At 43.7% G+C, this 16,661-nt stretch overlaps 1 protein-coding gene across 9 annotated transcripts in view; it reads left to right on the top strand.

Moving 5' to 3' along the window:
• Window positions 1–16,661, top strand: part of GLYR1 (glyoxylate reductase 1 homolog) — a 41,771-nt gene that overhangs the window by 11,682 nt on the left and 13,428 nt on the right. For 5 of the 9 annotated variants that reach the window (XM_050980114.1, XM_050980117.1, XM_050980111.1 and 2 more), the window contains exons 5-15: window positions 255–497; window positions 3,461–3,547; window positions 4,425–4,481; window positions 5,523–5,573; window positions 5,722–5,795; window positions 7,541–7,640; window positions 8,803–8,913; window positions 9,208–9,309; window positions 10,280–10,442; window positions 10,853–11,032; window positions 11,479–11,603. In XM_050980114.1, coding sequence (XP_050836071.1) covers window positions 255–497; window positions 3,461–3,547; window positions 4,425–4,481; window positions 5,523–5,573; window positions 5,722–5,795; window positions 7,541–7,640; window positions 8,803–8,913; window positions 9,208–9,309; window positions 10,280–10,442; window positions 10,853–11,032; window positions 11,479–11,603 — 1,293 coding nt within the window. Of the gene's footprint in view, window positions 1–254; window positions 498–3,460; window positions 3,548–4,424; window positions 4,482–5,522; window positions 5,574–5,721; window positions 5,796–7,540; window positions 7,641–8,802; window positions 8,916–9,207; window positions 9,310–10,279; window positions 10,443–10,852; window positions 11,033–11,478; window positions 11,604–11,934; window positions 15,221–16,219; window positions 16,362–16,661 lie in introns of those variants that run through there. The other 4 variants (XM_009099633.4, XM_050980115.1, XM_050980112.1 and 1 more) reach the window with 4 other exon arrangements.

The following is a 16,661-nucleotide window of genomic DNA, read 5'->3' as shown; positions in this document are numbered from 1 at the left end:
CACACAGTCCTGGCAAGTCTTCAGGTGGCCTGTTCTGTTATGACGTGCTTTCTTAAACTGGTGTGTTTTTGCAGGAGAACTAACTAGGAACTTCACTCACTGACTCCAAAGGTCTAACAGATACGTAGTTCTCAGGTTATTGTGCTGTTGTTTTACTTGATAGTAATCAGGTCCTTCACTTCCTTCATTTTGCATGAAAATCATTCCATCTCTTCTCTTCTTTCCTTACCATCTTCTATTCTGTAATCTCTCAGGCGTCTTCCCATAACTCCACTGAAGAGAAGAATCGGCGTAATTCGAGTGAAGAAAGAGGCAAGCAATCTGCTGGTGAAGAGAAACGCAAAGCCAGTTTGTCTGAAGGAAAGGTGAAGAAGGGCACAGGGGAAGGAAAAAAGAGGGTTTCTTCTGTCTCATCAGAGAGAGGATCAAAATCACCCTTGAAAAGAGCCCAGGATCAGAGCCCCCGAAAGCGGGGGCGTCCACCCAAGGATGAGAAGGTTTGTGTTGTGCATGTCCGCCAGTGCCCGTGGACTTGGCAGCTGGACTTGAGGGCTGACTGGCACCTTGACTAACAGGCCAGCAGGAAGAATCAGTTCAGTATCCCTTTTTTAAGTTTTTCCATGTTGCTACTTTTAGACCATTTGGCTGACTGATACCATTGGCAAGCATATTGTTGATTCTTCCTGTGATTTTTACCAGTTAGTTGCTGTGAGTGGCTCTGTTTGTATCTTTGAGAGGGCTTTGAAAGCTGTATCAGGAGACTTTATTCTTTCGTCTTGTCATCCCTCGAGTTCAGTTTGTGTGGGAAGGATTAGCAAAGAGATACGGGTCTTCATCTGGCTCCTGACTTCTCCCATCTCATCTACTTTGTATGATCAGGTGATAAGTAGTTGCTCAACGTCAACCTCAGTACTCATAAAGAGTGAGATATCTTTAAGGGCTAGGGCTTAAAGAAGAAATTCGTAGCTTGGGGAATCCACCAGAAGAATTGTCTTCATTTCAGCTTTTGTGCTTTAGGATATGTTCCCATCATCCATTATAAAAGAGCCTTAATATTTTATTCCTACTACTTCCCTGATATTTCTCTATGTTGTGGCAGCACTTTGTCTACCCTCATATAGAATTCCAGCCTTTTTTATTATGGAACTCACTGTTGCGGTCTAGATCTTCCTATTCCAAATGGATATTTGTTTTAGTGGATTATTACAAGTCATATCCTTCATCAGCAACTACACCTGAAGACAACTGGGAGACCTCAACTGAAACACCATACAGCAAAGTGCTTGCTCATCTGTGCTTCAAGGGGATCATGATGTGCTTCACAGTCTTTTCTTTCAGTCAGGATGCAAGTCAAGATGGTGGTCCTTGCTCTCTGGGATTGTGAATGGATTGGCCTTCGCTGGTTGAACAACAGACTCTCTCTTGATGTAGTAAAATGAAGCTGATCATCTCAGATATTAGCTGTGAAGGCATCATAGAATAGAGTCATAACATATCCTGATTTGGAAGGGACACACGAGGATCATCAAGTCCAATTCCTAAGAGGTTAAAGGAAATATTGGCTCTTTTTTAGCACCAATGTCTGTGAAATTAGGTTGCGTAACAGATCCCATCAGTTTCTTCTTTTGAGGGAAGCTGGAGGAGGGGAGAAATGTATGCATATTTATGAATTAAAACTAATAATTACAGAACTTGTCTTGACTGATGCAGGAAAATGCTTCGTGTCTTCCTATAAGCATGTTGTGTCTCCACATATTTCTGTTTAAATAAGCCACAAGACCTTTTTTTTTCACTTGCAAAGTGATTCTGTGTCTTTGAGCTAGATTCATTCCAAAATTAATCAAAACTAATGGCTGGGTGAATTCTGATTGTGATGACACATTGCATTGCATAGGTTTTACTGTGTTACCTACCTCAGGACATCAGAGTGCTTTGAGTGAGCTAATTGTGGTAGTTGACATTATTTTACTGGCACATGACTAGCAGACTGATTTTAAAGTTGCCACACAGTGGTGGCCTGCTGTGTGATAACTTCCTGGCCACAAACCAGGAAATTAGCAGGATAAGGTAAGAAAGTAAGCCTTATAGCTTCTTGAAAGTGACACATAAAATAATTGCTATGCAAAAAAAACAATACTGCCTTAATACTGGTTTTCAGCCTATGATATAATTTTAAAATCTTGTCGTCTTGCCTGGTTCTTATAAATTCCTCAAGTTCTTTGCCCTAGAGTAGAAAACATTTATGCTGTTGTCCTGAATTAATATGATCCTAGGATTTGTGGTTTTTTTTCCTCTGTCCCAGTCCAAATTCTGGCTTCCAAGTAATAGGAATGCATAAAAATCAAGAATCCAGTTTTTGCTGAGATGTGCTCTGTCTAGAAAGGCTCTGTGGCCATACATGAACATTCACATGCTCTTATTTTTAAGCTTATATGAATATATTTGAAGGAGCAGCAGAACTTCATAGGTATCAAAGCAGGTTTTATCCACACTTTACCAGCTGAAGTATGCAGGACTCTCCCTAGGCACTACAAGGTTGGAGACTGATGTCTGCATTGTCCTGCTAACCTTCAGACAGTTGCATTGTTCTGGGTTACCTCCAGGAGTCTTACTCTGGCTGTTTTTGCAAACAATGTTCTTCTCTTGTGCTTCTGTGTGGATACTAAGGTATATTGTGCATTTTCAGGAAGTAGTTTCAGAGGGGAGGTAATGTGGCTACATTTCTGAACCCTCATTTCAGAGGAAGACAGCACGTATTATGTCGAAGTCCTGTGCATTCTGTTCATGTAGCATAAAAACCTAGATGTCTATAGCATATATCTGACCTATAGCATAGAGACCTATTTTAGCCTATATGTTTTGGGGAAATAAAAGATAAAGTTTAATCTGCTCAACAGTAAAAACCCCAGTATGTTAAATATTATCATGATACTACAAACCGGGGCCTGTGGAGCAGATGGGGCAGCCCACGTACCAGTTTGTCACATGGATTCTGCAAACTTGAGCAGATGTGGCAGTCAATCTTATGCTTTGAAGCTTCTCCTGAGAACAGGTAGGCTATTCTGTTGTGACAGGGTAGGATTAAAAGAGTTCAGACCTCTGATTGTAATGATGTTCTTCACTCATTTGTTAAGCGTTTTGCATCCACCAGAGGAAAGTATGTGATCAAGCATGTTTGTTTTCTGCTCATTGCATAAGTGCATTGATTCCTCTTAGGTATGAAGAATGGACTCTCCAGAAGCCATAAATCTGGTTGAAATCCTTAGTTGATGCTTTTCTCACCTCACCTGTGTTGCTAATACTTTGTGTTTAAATATGAATGCTGCTGGAAAGGCCTGTGAAATTGAAGGCTTTTGTAGTGCTTTCAGGGCTCTCTATGTGTGCTCGAATGATCATCGTGCTGTGACCTGCTCCTGAGCCAGGTTTTAAGCTCTTTCTGATCCTCCTTCTGTCTCCTCAGGACCTCACAATTCCAGAGTCAAGTACAGTGAAGAGAGTGATGACTGGAACAGTAGCTGGATTTAAATGGCCACCGAGTGTAAGTGAGGTGAGAAGCTTTACAACATCTACCTTCTGAGTTTGTGGCAGCAAATCTAGAGCCTTTTGTTAGGCTCTTAAACAGTGCGATCTTACCTTGTCTACGAACATACTGCAGTATAACGAAGTTGCACAATATCCCTGATAGTTCAGAAGTATGCCGGGAAATGAGATCTCTGTCTCTGTGGAATTACTTGCAGATTCACACTAAACTTGCTGTACTAATGTTTACACTTCTTGTTTCAAAAGCATTTCTGTGACTGACTTCCCGGAAGTGGAGGTGATGTAGATAGTCTCTTCCTGTCTGAAGCTGCAAGGGGTGCTTACATTTGCTTTCCTTCACAAAGCAGCTTTTGAAAGCCTTTAGATTTTGTTGCATAAATGAGTGATCAGTAAAGCAGAGTAAGAGCAGTGTGATTGCAGGCTAGTATGTATGATGCTCACATACATACTAGGGGAGATGAGGCATCTGGGCCTTCAGTCCTTGTTGCTGTTAGGATGGGTTTGCTTGGCATGTGACAATCTCCAGTCAATTCCCAGAATGCTGTTTTATGGAATTACTTAGAACCTGGAAAATAAGTGTTTTCATTTGCTTGGGAGAGGAAGAAGCGGAAGATGAATTTTCTTCCTCCCATGGTAATATTGCTTGTATACTTCTTTGGTTTTCCTACAGATGTACAAAAATGAGGTGAATGGCTTTGGTTTTGGGAATGAAACAAAATGTAAACTACTTAATTGAAACAGGTTCCTTGTGACAGCTGATACATTTTATGTTTTCCGCCTTATGCTATTGCTCTCATGCAGCTTAGGAGAGCAAGGGAATTGTGCTGTGGTAACTCAGTGACTCTCTGGATTTATTTCTGAGGCTGTATTTTCTCTCTTTGTAGCCTGTGAAGGACAGTGATCCACACTTTCATCACTTCCTGCTGAGCCAGACAGAAAAGGTAAGGATTTGGCAGACAGGATCATGTTGCTGGGTAGCTTGGAGTCCTGCCCTTTGCTGGAACTGAGTACAAGGAGTATGCATAAAGAGCTCCAGAATTCTCTTCTTGAGGGGATGGCAGTTAGATTAGTTGAAGTACTTCCAAGCCTTAAGATTTAGAGTGATTTAGTACAGTGAATAGTTTTAAGTAATTCAAGATTATCTAGCACTAGTTTTTGACAGATCTGATGTAATAAATTGTGTAGAATGAACAGGAAAAGCTTTTTTTTGTTTAAAAATCCTGTTGTTTGATTGTTTTTGATGGTTGTCCTGTCAGCTTCCTCATCTGGATAGGCTTGCCAATTCACTGAATGTTGCAAGAGAACTTCCAGGACCAGAAAAGCTCCATGTAAAATACAGCCTGTTTATCTCCTGAGAGTCAGAAGTCTTGCAGGATTTTATAATCAGCAGTGAACATCAGGAGGAAAAGGAAAGATCAAATTAAGCATAAAAGGATTTATATCTCGCTGAGGATCGGGGCAGAGCCAGAAGGATTAAGAGCTGCTAACAGTTCTATCTGTACAAGCTCACAGTAAGCAGAATGGGGAGGAGCAGCCTTTGCCTTAGCATTTGTAGAAAGCCTTCTACATGCCTTCTCATATTAACCAGAAGGTTTTGGTTCCACAGCTGCAGAGACATAGTGTGCGTAGATGAGAGACTTCATGGCAGGCTTCAGAGAACTAAATGTAGGAGTAGGGATGGCGCAGGTTCTGGTGCCTCCAGAAGAGCCTGTTACAGGAACTACAGAAGGGAGTTTGCAGTGCCTCTGTTAGAAGACAGGCTGAATTGCTTGGGCAGGGTGGGAAAAAGCAATCTTAATATCTTGCAATATATTTTAGGTTTTATTTTCTCCGCTTGAGGGAAGCCCCAGAATTGTCCTGGTTTGAAGGTGGTGGTGGGTGGGTGAGCTGCCTGCTTCTGTGGAATAAGGATATGGTCTGTTTGCTCGGCAGAGTAAATCAGAACTGTCCTTCCCCTGAACGCTTTTGTCTTCTCCATACAGCCAGCTGTCTGCTATCAAGCCATCACAAAGAAGCTGAAGGTTTGTGAAGAGGTAAAGCAAATCTTCATTTTGATGGATGTTTATAGTTATGAGGCATTGCAGTTCTTCCAGAGCTGTGCATTAAACTGTTTTTATTATTATTTTTTCCTCTCTCTCTTCCCCACCCCCCTGCCCTCGTCCCCCCACCCCACTCCCTCAGGAGACAGGATCCACCTCCATCCAGGCAGCAGACAGCACAGCAGTCAATGGCAGCATCACACCTACCGACAAAAAGTAAGATCTCCAATACACTTTAGCCATTTCCTGCCCAGCTCACACATGCAGCCACTCTCCTGCCTGTCACTGAGAATGAATAAACCTAACATTTCCCTTTAAATGCACATTCCTTCTGTCCGTGTGTGAAACTGTTTGGGGGGCAAGGTGGGAGAGAGGAAGCTAAAAACAAAGGGGGCTGTGCAATACAAAATTCAAAGTAAATTCTGTCCTGGATATATCTGCAACTCATAGTGTTTCTGTAGTTGCCTTTTTCAGTCGGTCCCTCTGCAGCATGTTAGCACCAGTTTTCCTAAGTGTTGCATGAGATAGGATGATAAAGGGGGATCTGTCTCCAGTAGTTGACTGGGGTCCTTTAATCGCTCTCCTGAGCATGCAGAAGACAAGAGAAAGAGGGAGGTGTGTTCTCGCATCACAAAAACTTTGCTGTGTAGCACATGAGCTTTCTGGTTTCTCCTAACACCCCCATTCTCCTTTATAGAGTGAGAGAAGGCTAACTTCAGCTTCCTGTAACTTCTGCTCTGTTCAGATTGAGTTCAGGCCACTCTTGCTGTTTGCTGTGGGGGCAGTTCACATGGGATGTCAGTTCTCACTTGTATTGCAGGGGAACAAAAATTACAATGAAGCTGTTCAGATAAAACAGTCTCTCAGGAAAGTGCATCTCAGAGGTAGGTTGTGAAGGAAGGAATACCTCTGCTGGTTTCGAGACTTGAAAATAGGTAGACCTTATTTGGGCCATGTAAGGATCCTGTAGTGATTTGCTCTGCCCTGTCTAAGGGCAGAAAGAGAAAAGGCAGCATGGCTAGCTGGGAGAGGACAGGTGCTGCTAATTCTGGTGTGGCAGGTGTGGCTAATTCTGCGGAACTAACTACTGGATTTGCCAGGTAGCTTTTGTTGTGATGTTGCCTTGGATATAATTGAATGCTTCAGAATCTCTTTGGAAACTGTGGGGTTTATGGGAAACTGCATGATGGGCAAAAGGGTTCTTGCAGCAATATCTGTAGGAGGAATTTTTGTTGCAGGTGATTGTAGAGACTTGGTGGCATATTGTCTCTTTTTTGAATGAAGGGAGCAAAATTCTTTCCAGCTTGTGGGAGGAGGGAAAGGCTGTTTTCTGGGACTGATGATGACCTGTACTGGCCTAATACTTCCTTTCTTCCTCTGTCTGAAATTGCATTTGTAGAACAGGGACTAGGTCTTTGGTCTGGCATGATGCTTATCACAGTAGTCTTTGCTAGATTTTGTTAAAACTAGGATGCTGATGTATCATTCAATTATACAAGCAAACATTGTATGTGTGACTTAGTTTTAAAGTCCGAAGATCAATAATTAGAGAAGCACCTGCTCATTTCTAAAGGTTCCCTTTAACTTCAGGAAGTCAATAACTGTCAACAGAAAGCACACAAACAGCAATTTTAGTAAGCAAAAAACTACACACAAACAATCCACCCCAAACAATCAAAAAGAATCTAGACCATCCAAACCTTTAATATTTAGGTGATCTTCTGAAATAGGCTAAAGACTTTCTTCAGGAAATTTTTAGGGATGCTTGGTAAGCAAAATAAATTCCAGCATGTTTTTAAAGCTCAGTATTTGCCCATTGTAGCTGTGGTTGCAGTAGAGCATGTTTGTTGGGGTATTTTTTTGTGCTGGTGATGCTCCAATTTGCTTTTCATCATTTCCAGTGCCATGAGAAACTAACACTGATTGCTTTCTCTTGCATTAATTTTTATCTATACCCTCAGGATAGGATTTCTGGGCCTTGGTCTGATGGGAAGTGGCATTGTCTCCAACTTGCTAAAGATGGGTCACACTGTCACTGTCTGGAACCGGACTGCCGAGAAGGTAGGCATGTGCTTAAGCCTCTGCTAAACATTCAGTTACCCCCTGTATCTCATGGAATCATCTGTCGATGATGTCGATGGTGTCTGGGAGGGGATGCCAAAGAAACACAAGGATATGCTTGCCACCTTGTTTTGTCCTGTTTCCTATGTGCTTGTTGGTGGGCGTGGCTAGGTGCAGCTGAGGTCTGTTCTAGTGTGGTCTCTCTTATGTCAGCAGTCTCACCCCACTGCCTTTTAGTGTGAGAGAGTTGTTAGAAAGATTAAACCCTTGTATATTACACTCTTATATGTGCTGAAGAATGAGATGTAACATGCCTCTGAAAATACTGCTGATGTGAATTGCCATGCAATGTATTGTGCCAAAAAGGCCAGGTGCAGGGAGTTATCCCAGGAGATTGAGATATGGTAAGATGTACTGCTCAGCTGCAGGTTAGTCTACATCTATTGTGTTAGTCATGTGGTAACAAGTGTTCTGTCAAAGACCTGTGATGTCATGAGTCCAGGATGGAGAAGGGCTTTATAGGAGTATTCAAACTGAAAATGGAGCTTATATTGCATTGCACTTATATACTAGACAGTGGAGGAGGAATGTAGGTAGCTGGGGGACATCTGGTAGTTGTAAGATGCTGTGGAATAGCAAAGTGGGAAGGGTGCTGTGGTTACTTTGTTAAAAGGGGACTAAAAGATTTATATTTCAAGAGCAAAACATGGCTGATATGAGGGGATAGGGTAAGAAGGAGCTAAGATTTTGAAGCAGCAGCCCTCTGAAACACTCATCTCAGATGTGCATATTCCTGTTACTATCCGGTAACACATGTTGCTATGTCCTTTAACCAATTTTTTTCCCTAAATCTTCCTTTTTTCTGCTAATAATTTCTTGTCAAACCCACAACATGCTTACCATTTCACCTTAGGGTTTTGTTTCTTTGTGTCTTCTTTTCAAAGTTCTTCACCTGTTCTTCAGAAAAGCTGCAAAAGAGCCCTGCATGCACACTCATATGTGTGTGTAGACTGAGCAACAGAAGAAGACAAAGTTGTTGTGCAATTAACATGCCTGTCTCCTTTGGCGTTTTGTCCAGCAGTAGAGTTTTTACAACAAAATGCAAAGAATCCATTTGCTCTGCGTTTAATTTGTCTTACGTTTGGACTTGTGCCTTTTGCAGTGTGATTTGTTCATCCAGGAGGGTGCACGGCTGGGAAGAACCCCTGCTGAAGTAGTCTCCACCTGTGACATCACATTTGCCTGTGTATCAGATCCAAAAGCAGCAAAGGATGTAAGTATTAGCTCTTATTTTACCTCTGCTGGTTAGACTATGAGATGGCAGTCACTGAATGCTGGTTCTGATTCCTGCTAACCACAGTAGCCTGGGTCATTGTACATCTGAGCAGTGCAGCTGTGTAAAAATAAATGTCCTAACAAAAATTAAGCATTTAAAAAATAAAGTCTTTGAGGGGAGGTTAACCCTCTGGGAGTCTGCCACTGTAATGCCAGGCTCAGCTGGACTCCTGCAGAAGTGGGGTTTCTCTGCAGACACCCTATTGCTTTACCGCTCTTCTGTTCTCCACAGCTGGTGCTTGGTCCAAGTGGAGTGTTGCAGGGGATTCGCCCAGGGAAGTGTTATGTGGATATGTCCACAGTGGATGCAGATACAGTCACAGAGCTGGCCCAGGTAATCACTGAACTGAGACTCTTAATAGCAGCAGGTGTTCATTCAGCAGCAGTTCTTCAGTTTCTGTTGGTAATAAAACTTCTAGAGGTCTTTGGGAGAGTCTCAAGTTCCAGGCAAACAAGACAATATGTCAAGTCTTAACCAGCAAACAGTGTTGGATGAGATGTTCCTTAGTGATACCAGCAAAGTTGTAGATTTGGCAGAGCTGTTACCTGACACCATTGCAAACAGCCAAGTTTTGATCCCCTAAGAAATATTGGTAAACAAGTTGGTATTCTGTAGCAAACTGTAGAGTAAAACGCTGTCTGGATTAATCACCCTGTCTGATGAAATGCGTAAGCTACCTAGTTTAAGTGCTCTGGTTGGGGAAAATTATTGCCTTCACATTTCATTCTATAGAAATATTATAGGATTTCTGTAGAAGTGTTCTGATTACTTCTGCTATGGTATCTGTGATTTCTTTTTTGGCACCTTGCTTGTTCCCCACTGCCCTAAGGCAGCATGTGTGGTTTTACAAGGAAGGGAAACTTTAAGTTTTAAGTAGACATGTTGTTGATGCACTAGTGTGTAACATTAATTTGGAGAATGCAGATCATCCATATTAGTAAACATCTGGCTGAAGAGATGTGTCAAAGGCCTTTCCTCTGTGGGAAAGAGGGGAAAATATATTCTGGGATTCTTATGCCACATACACACCTTCAACATTGATCCCTTGGCCAGTATATGGTGCCACGACTAAGCATGTCAGTTCAGTTGCTTAAAACATGCACAGTAGTGATGGGTGCAAGAGGGTCTTGCCTAGACCCTTTTGGTCTTTATCACACTTTGCAGGATACATCACAATAGTGCTTTCCTCTCCTGTTGGAGCTATTTGTTCTGCTTTAAATTTCTGTCCTTAGCGGCAGGTATGCCCTAAATTTTGTTCCTGCTGCTGTTCGTGCACAGCTAACCAGAGATGCTCTTCTCCCAGGTGATAGTGTCCCGAGGTGGTCGCTTTCTGGAAGCACCAGTCTCAGGAAACCAGCAGCTCTCTAATGATGGAATGCTTGTGATCCTGGCAGCTGGCGACAGGGGTTTATATGAGGACTGCAGCAGCTGTTTCCAAGCCATGGGGAAGACCTCTTTTTTCCTAGGTAATTGAAACATGGCGGGCCTGATAGCAGCTTCTTAGTGCAAGGACTGGGAATTTCAGCAAGGAGTCTGAGATGTATATATCACCTTTTCTCTGTGGGGAGTGCGGGAAATTGGCTTGCTGCTCTGGAACTTGGCCAGTTTCAGAGCCTGCAGGCTAAGGTTTCTTTTTTGAATGCTGGCTCATTTTGGAGGGTGTGTGATACTTTTGGTTTTAAATCATATTTTCTTATTATTTCTCCATTCCTTTGAGCGCTTGGAAAATGGAAATATTTTCTGGAGTCTTTCAGGGCAAGGGAGAGATGCCAAATGCTTGATGACAGGAGTCTAGCAGTGTTACTGCTGTGTGGGCTGGGGAAGCAGGGCTGCTACTTCTCTTCTGTAGGAATCCCAATGGTGTGTCTCGCTCCAGGTGAAGTAGGCAATGCTGCCAAGATGATGCTGATTGTGAACATGGTCCAAGGCAGCTTCATGGCAACAATAGCAGAAGGACTGACTTTGGCTCAAGTGACTGGCCAGTCCCAGCAGACCCTTCTGGATATCCTCAATCAGGGACAACTTGCCAGCATCTTCCTGGACCAGAAGTGCCAAAGTAAAGTTCTCTTACATTGTTTTCTTACAGGTCATTTTTACAATCTAGCAGCTTTTCAGATAGTGGCAGAAGGTAGAAAATAACAATCTCATCTTCATCAGCCTGGGATAATGGTTATTTTAGGCATTCTGTAAATGAAGAGCTGAGTTCCCATTCCTTCCCCTTCATAGCTAGGACTTCTGAGAATCTGAGTTAGGAGTGCTTAGGGCTTAAGTCAGGATTTCATTGCAGCAGGGTAACAAGCTGCGTAGAAATCTGAGATCACTTTGTCAGTGGGCAGTAGTGATATCAATCTGCTGTGGCCAGATGAAGATAGAGTAGAAAAACAGGAGAGCTAAAAGTAGTGATCAGCAGTGGAAAGAGATTGGTGTTGAATTACAGCCCCCTGGAGCATGGGCTTGGCTTACTTTTGTCATGCTTAGTTTTGCATGGGTTCCTCTCTGCAGATATCTTGCAAGGAAACTTTAAACCTGATTTCTACCTGAAGTACATCCAGAAGGATCTTAGATTAGCTATTGCGCTGGGCGATTCTGTCAACCACCCAACTCCCATGGCAGCTGCTGCCAACGAGGTAAGAGTTGTTGAGTGTTCAGATGTGTTCTTCAGCATTTATTCAACAGTGCCATTTGTCAATCAGAGACACAGATCAAAGAATTACATCATCTCTAAGATAGTGATTGAAATATTTTTTTACTAGGGTGGCACTGTATTTGTTTTGATTGTAGAGACCCTTAGAATGTTACATCAGGAAACACAGAAAGACCTGGCATTTTCTGGTCTGCACTTGGATTATTTGATAGACTGTGTGATTCTCTGGTTGCAGTGCTCAGCAAAGGAGTTTTTCTACTGGGAAGAGGCTTCACACAAGAGCAGGCTCTGATCCTTTTCTGATTTCTCTTTAGGTCTATAAACGAGCAAAAGCATTGGACCAATCTGACAACGACATGTCCGCAGTGTACAGGGCCTACATCCATTAGGCTGCACCCTTCTTACTATTCATACGATGATGATTGATTAATATTATTATGATACTGGGTTTTAACTTTGGACCAGTCCATCTCTGTCTTTCCATTTCCTTTTATATACAAACTTTGAGACCTGCTGTGGTGAGCCTTCCACTGTGGCAGGAGGGGGGAGGAGGGGGCTCGGATTGTTGCAGTCTAATTAGAAAAATCCATGCCATGCACTGACAGTCATGAGATGAAACAGCAGCAATTGTTCAGAAGCTCTGAGGCAACTCTGCCAGAAATCTGCTGCTTGGCTGCTTTAATTTCCTCTTTGTTTGCTAGTCCAAGATGCTGTTTCTAACAATCCCTTTTCTTCTTTGCTGTGAAATAATGCAAGTGTTGGACTCTCTGCATCAAGGGGACAGGGTGACATACATCCCATCTACCTGTGAATATCACTCGAGTCCTTGGTCCCAAGTAAGGTGAGGAACATGCCTGCTAATTAGCCACTGTTAGAGAGCAAAGCACCTCCCATGGAGGAGAAGGGCAGTTCCAGAGGGTAAGGGGAGCTGAGTGCAACACTGTCTTGATTCAGTTTCTTTTTAGACTTCCACTTCCCCACCTTGATGGAGGAATTCCTGTACTGTTAAAGACAACGCATTACATCCATGTCTTCCCCTGTACAAACAACTACAGCTTAGGGAACACAAACTGTACTGAAAATGGGAGAATGCCTATGTCAATGGCATTGAGGCTCCTGAAAGGCTTATCACAGCCCATCCAAAACATCATTGGAAAGTAACACCTTTGCATAGAAAACTGCAAGACAAACATAGTGCCTATAAAACTGGGCTAGAGATTTTACTTGTTCCTGGCCTTAGCTTATGTTATGTTACTACTTGTTTGTTTTTTTAACCCTTGTAGTCAATAATTACAAAGGTGTCTTGGATTGCAGCAGTGTCACAAGCAGAGTGGTGAGTCTGAAAAGGGAGAGAAGAATGATCCAAGAGATTCCTGAGCTCCTTTCCACGCTCTCTGGCCTTTGCATGGTTGTCACATCTCTCAGCCTGTTTGCCCATCTGTAAAGGTGGGTGATGGTTACCTACCTCACAGGGATACTTTTGTGTACTGACTAGTGATCTTTATACATGTCAGATTTTCCATACACTTTCTTAGTGTTACTGCTTTGGGTACAAGATAGCACAGCATAAGCCTTCTCCCTGTATCTGTGTACTCAGCTTGTGGCCAGATACCAACTTCTAGAAAGACCAGTAACTGAGACTGGGGAGGCTAAGACTGCTGCTGAGCTTTAGTCTAGAGATGGGTGACATGAACTGCAGATGCCAAGGCTAGAGATCAGAGATGCTCTCAGTGAGATAGCAGAGCAACCCAGAGTCCAAAGGAAAAAATGCCTGTCACAAAAAATGCACGGAGTGTGGCTTGGTTTTTGGTTTGTTTGGGTTTTTTTTTTCCAATTCTCAGTATTAGCCTTTTGGGAGTGTTCTTGCATTTTAAATTCGAGTGTTAGAAAAATGCCAGTGAGAAACTTTGGCCAAAATCACTTCTCAAGTGGTACAATCTCCTTCCTCCCTTGGGCTGGGATTCTGAAAGGAAAGAAGACAAATTCAAATTAGGTTGTGTTCCTGGCATCTGCCCCTGCCACCCTATTTTTTTTTCCTAGGAACTTAATGGCTGTGTCAGGAAATTTTCCCTGGGTTACGATTTCTTACCAGTCCTGCTTTGTGCAGCATGTATGTATGGTTCAGGGACACCTTGTTAAGAAAGAAAGTGTCACATACTCATTTTGTCACATATTCATTGAATCACAACATCTAATGCCTTATGCTGTAAATGTTACTTTGAGTATTTCACCTCCTGTGATGACTGTTCCTTGTGGGCTAATGCTGTATTCTGCATTACTTATATCCTGTAGTGAACACATGGCAACAGAGCTGTCAGACCTCACTGCCTGTTGGCCACTGTGTGTGGGCAGTGGTAGTTCTACTCCTGTGTTCCTTTGGCAATGCCACTGCCATTCTGTATGTAGGTATTCACGTTAAAGGCATGTAAAATTGCCAGGATAGCTAACCATTGACCTGCTTTGGCACACTGTTCTCCACTCAGAACTCCACAGTTAGCATCTGAAGTCTTTTGTTAAACTTACTATAGTAAAAAAAAAATCTCTCATATGAATTGTGGATTGTGGGCATCTGAGGGAAGTTGTGGGTTTGGAGGCAGGAAATGAGACTAAAGGAAAAAATTTTGGGGAGAAAGAAGGAGGTACTGTCCCAAGTGCAGAGCCAATTCAGTGGCATCCCCCACCTGTCCCTGCCGTCTTGGGCCAGAGCGACTGTGAATGGTTTGAGCAAAGGTAATGGAGGATCTTTGTTAGTTTGTGGTGCCTCTGGATGCAGAGAGAATGCCAAAGGAGCTCTCAAGTCCTGTGGCAGGTATTTCATAATGAATTCAAAGGACCAGTCCCAAAGCAGCTCATTGCTGCAGGGTTTGTTTCTAGAAATACTGTAGTTCCCAGAATGGAGATGGTTATTTGTGTGGGAGTGGCAGATGTGGACTAGTTGAATACTGTAATTTATCCTGGAAGGGTCTGACTGCAGCTTTCAGCTATTGTGGGTGGCTATAGAGTGGCTGTAGTGCTGCCTGGACAGCTGTACAGTCACAGGTGTGCCCAGGAGAAGCAGGAGGAGACCAAAGAGGTCTGAAGAGGAGGGATGGAAATGGGGGAATCCAGACTGTTCCAGATGCCAGTTGAGATTGCTGTCAGTCTCACTCAGATTTTTGTATTTATGTCTGTAGCCTCTGAATGTGGATTTGAGTCTGTTCCTAGGCCTGAGATTGGAGGGAGGGAAGTGGGGGAAGCAGTGGATTGAGAGATGCTCTAATAAAACTGGCTAGTTAAATGTTGTCCTAATATTGTTGACAATTCTGTAAAGTTTCTTTTTATGAAGATTTGTTTTAGAAGTTTGCTTTTTTTGACTTCCTCCTTTTTAAAGAGAAAATGTGACACTTGTGAAAGCTTGTAAGAAAAGCAGTTTCCTTTTTCCTTGATGATAGATCCCATAGTTCATTAAGGTTGTGAATTTTTATTTTCCTGCCTTGTTTTTAATTAACATTTGTCACTCAGAATAGGATGTGTGAAAATGTTTAAATGGCAAAGATTTTTTTTTTTGTGCAATTAACAAAGCTACTGGCAAAAAGAATAAAACCTTTCTTGGTAACAGAATGTTCTTGTGGCATTTTCTAAAGCCTATCAGAGCTGTCTTGGGGCATTAAGGAAGTATGTGTTCCTCTGAACACTAGAAACTCAGAGCTGCTGAAAACCAAGTAATCTGAAAACCGAGTAATCCTGAGAGCACTTCAGTCATTGCTCAAGCTTGGAACTGTCAGTGAGGCATTACAGAGGGTAAGTTTGGATAATTCCATGCTCTGTGTGCAGAGGGCTACGTGCATCTGGGATGAGAGGAGGATCCTTGGTTTTAATGTTCTGGTGTTGATGTTAACTTCTGTTAAGTTTTGGGCTGGGATCTTCATCCTTCTGGAATTTGGGTTTTTTGAGTCCAGTGGAAGATTCTTGTCCATCACAGGAGGGTGGAATGAGATGAGCTTTAAGGATCCTGTCAACCCCAGCCATTCCACGATTCTCAGAACAGTAACTCAGCAGTCAATTTGGTATTCTAAGATATGATCCTTAACTGAAATGTTTACAAGCTCTGAATACTGCTTGTGGATAACCAGATAATTGGACAGCAGTAGCTGTTCCTGCCCTGAGGCGTGAGGGTGAAATGAAGTGTATATAATAGTGGGTTTCAGGTGCAGTGAGTTATAGGTGCCCGAGGAAGCACTCTTTTTTAAGCACTGTCATTAAAAGCAACAGATAGGAAGTCGAGAGCTGTGCTTACAGCAGGAACTGGGGCTGTTGGAAGCTTTACCCTACCCTGAAGGATCATTCCCATCTCCCACCCCGCCGTGGCTGATGTGGTGAAGATGCTATGCCCTCACCTCTCGTCTCACTCACGGTACAACCGTTGTGAAAGGGAGCTCACCGACTTCTATACAAAGACCTCACTGCCAGGATAAATGTATTTATTTTAAGAAGTGATGAAACTTCCACTCATTTGAGTATTCCTACACGCAGCTCATTTCGGTCGTCACCGATGTGCCCTGGGGACGGGCTCGAGGGATGTGCGGGCGAACGTCCCGCCCTGCGTGACGTCGCGCACGGGGCCCCGCCCTCACGGGCGGCGGAGGGAAGCGGCGCTGTCCAATCAAGCGTTGCTGGGACGTGCGCGTAGGGTGCTGGGGGCGGGGCCGGCAGTGTCGGGATGGCGGCGGCGATGGCGACCCCGGGGGAGCGGGTGGTGCTGGTGAGTCGGGTGGGCGCTCGGCAGGGCCAGGGCGAGCGGCAGCGGCTTCTCCCTGCGCGTGACAGCACTGCCAGGCCCCCGCAGACTCGTTCAGTCTGGCCGGGCTCGGGCGGGGAGCCGCGGGATGGCGGCAAGGCCGTCGCCTGCGCCTGGCTCCGGCGCGAGCGCTGTGCAGGGGCTGTCCAAACCCAGCCCTAGTGCAGCTGCCTTGACTTAGGGCGCTGCCGAAGTTCCGTCATGCTGTCGGGACAGGCTTTCGGGCCGGTGCCCGAGCCCCGTCGCCGTTTGGCTCGGAGGCCG

Source organism: Serinus canaria, chromosome 14 (assembly GCF_022539315.1).
Source record: "Serinus canaria isolate serCan28SL12 chromosome 14, serCan2020, whole genome shotgun sequence".
Taxonomy (NCBI): domain Eukaryota; kingdom Metazoa; phylum Chordata; class Aves; order Passeriformes; family Fringillidae; genus Serinus; species Serinus canaria.
The sequence above is the reverse complement of the archived record's forward strand: the minus strand, read 5'-3'. Positions and strand labels throughout refer to the sequence as shown.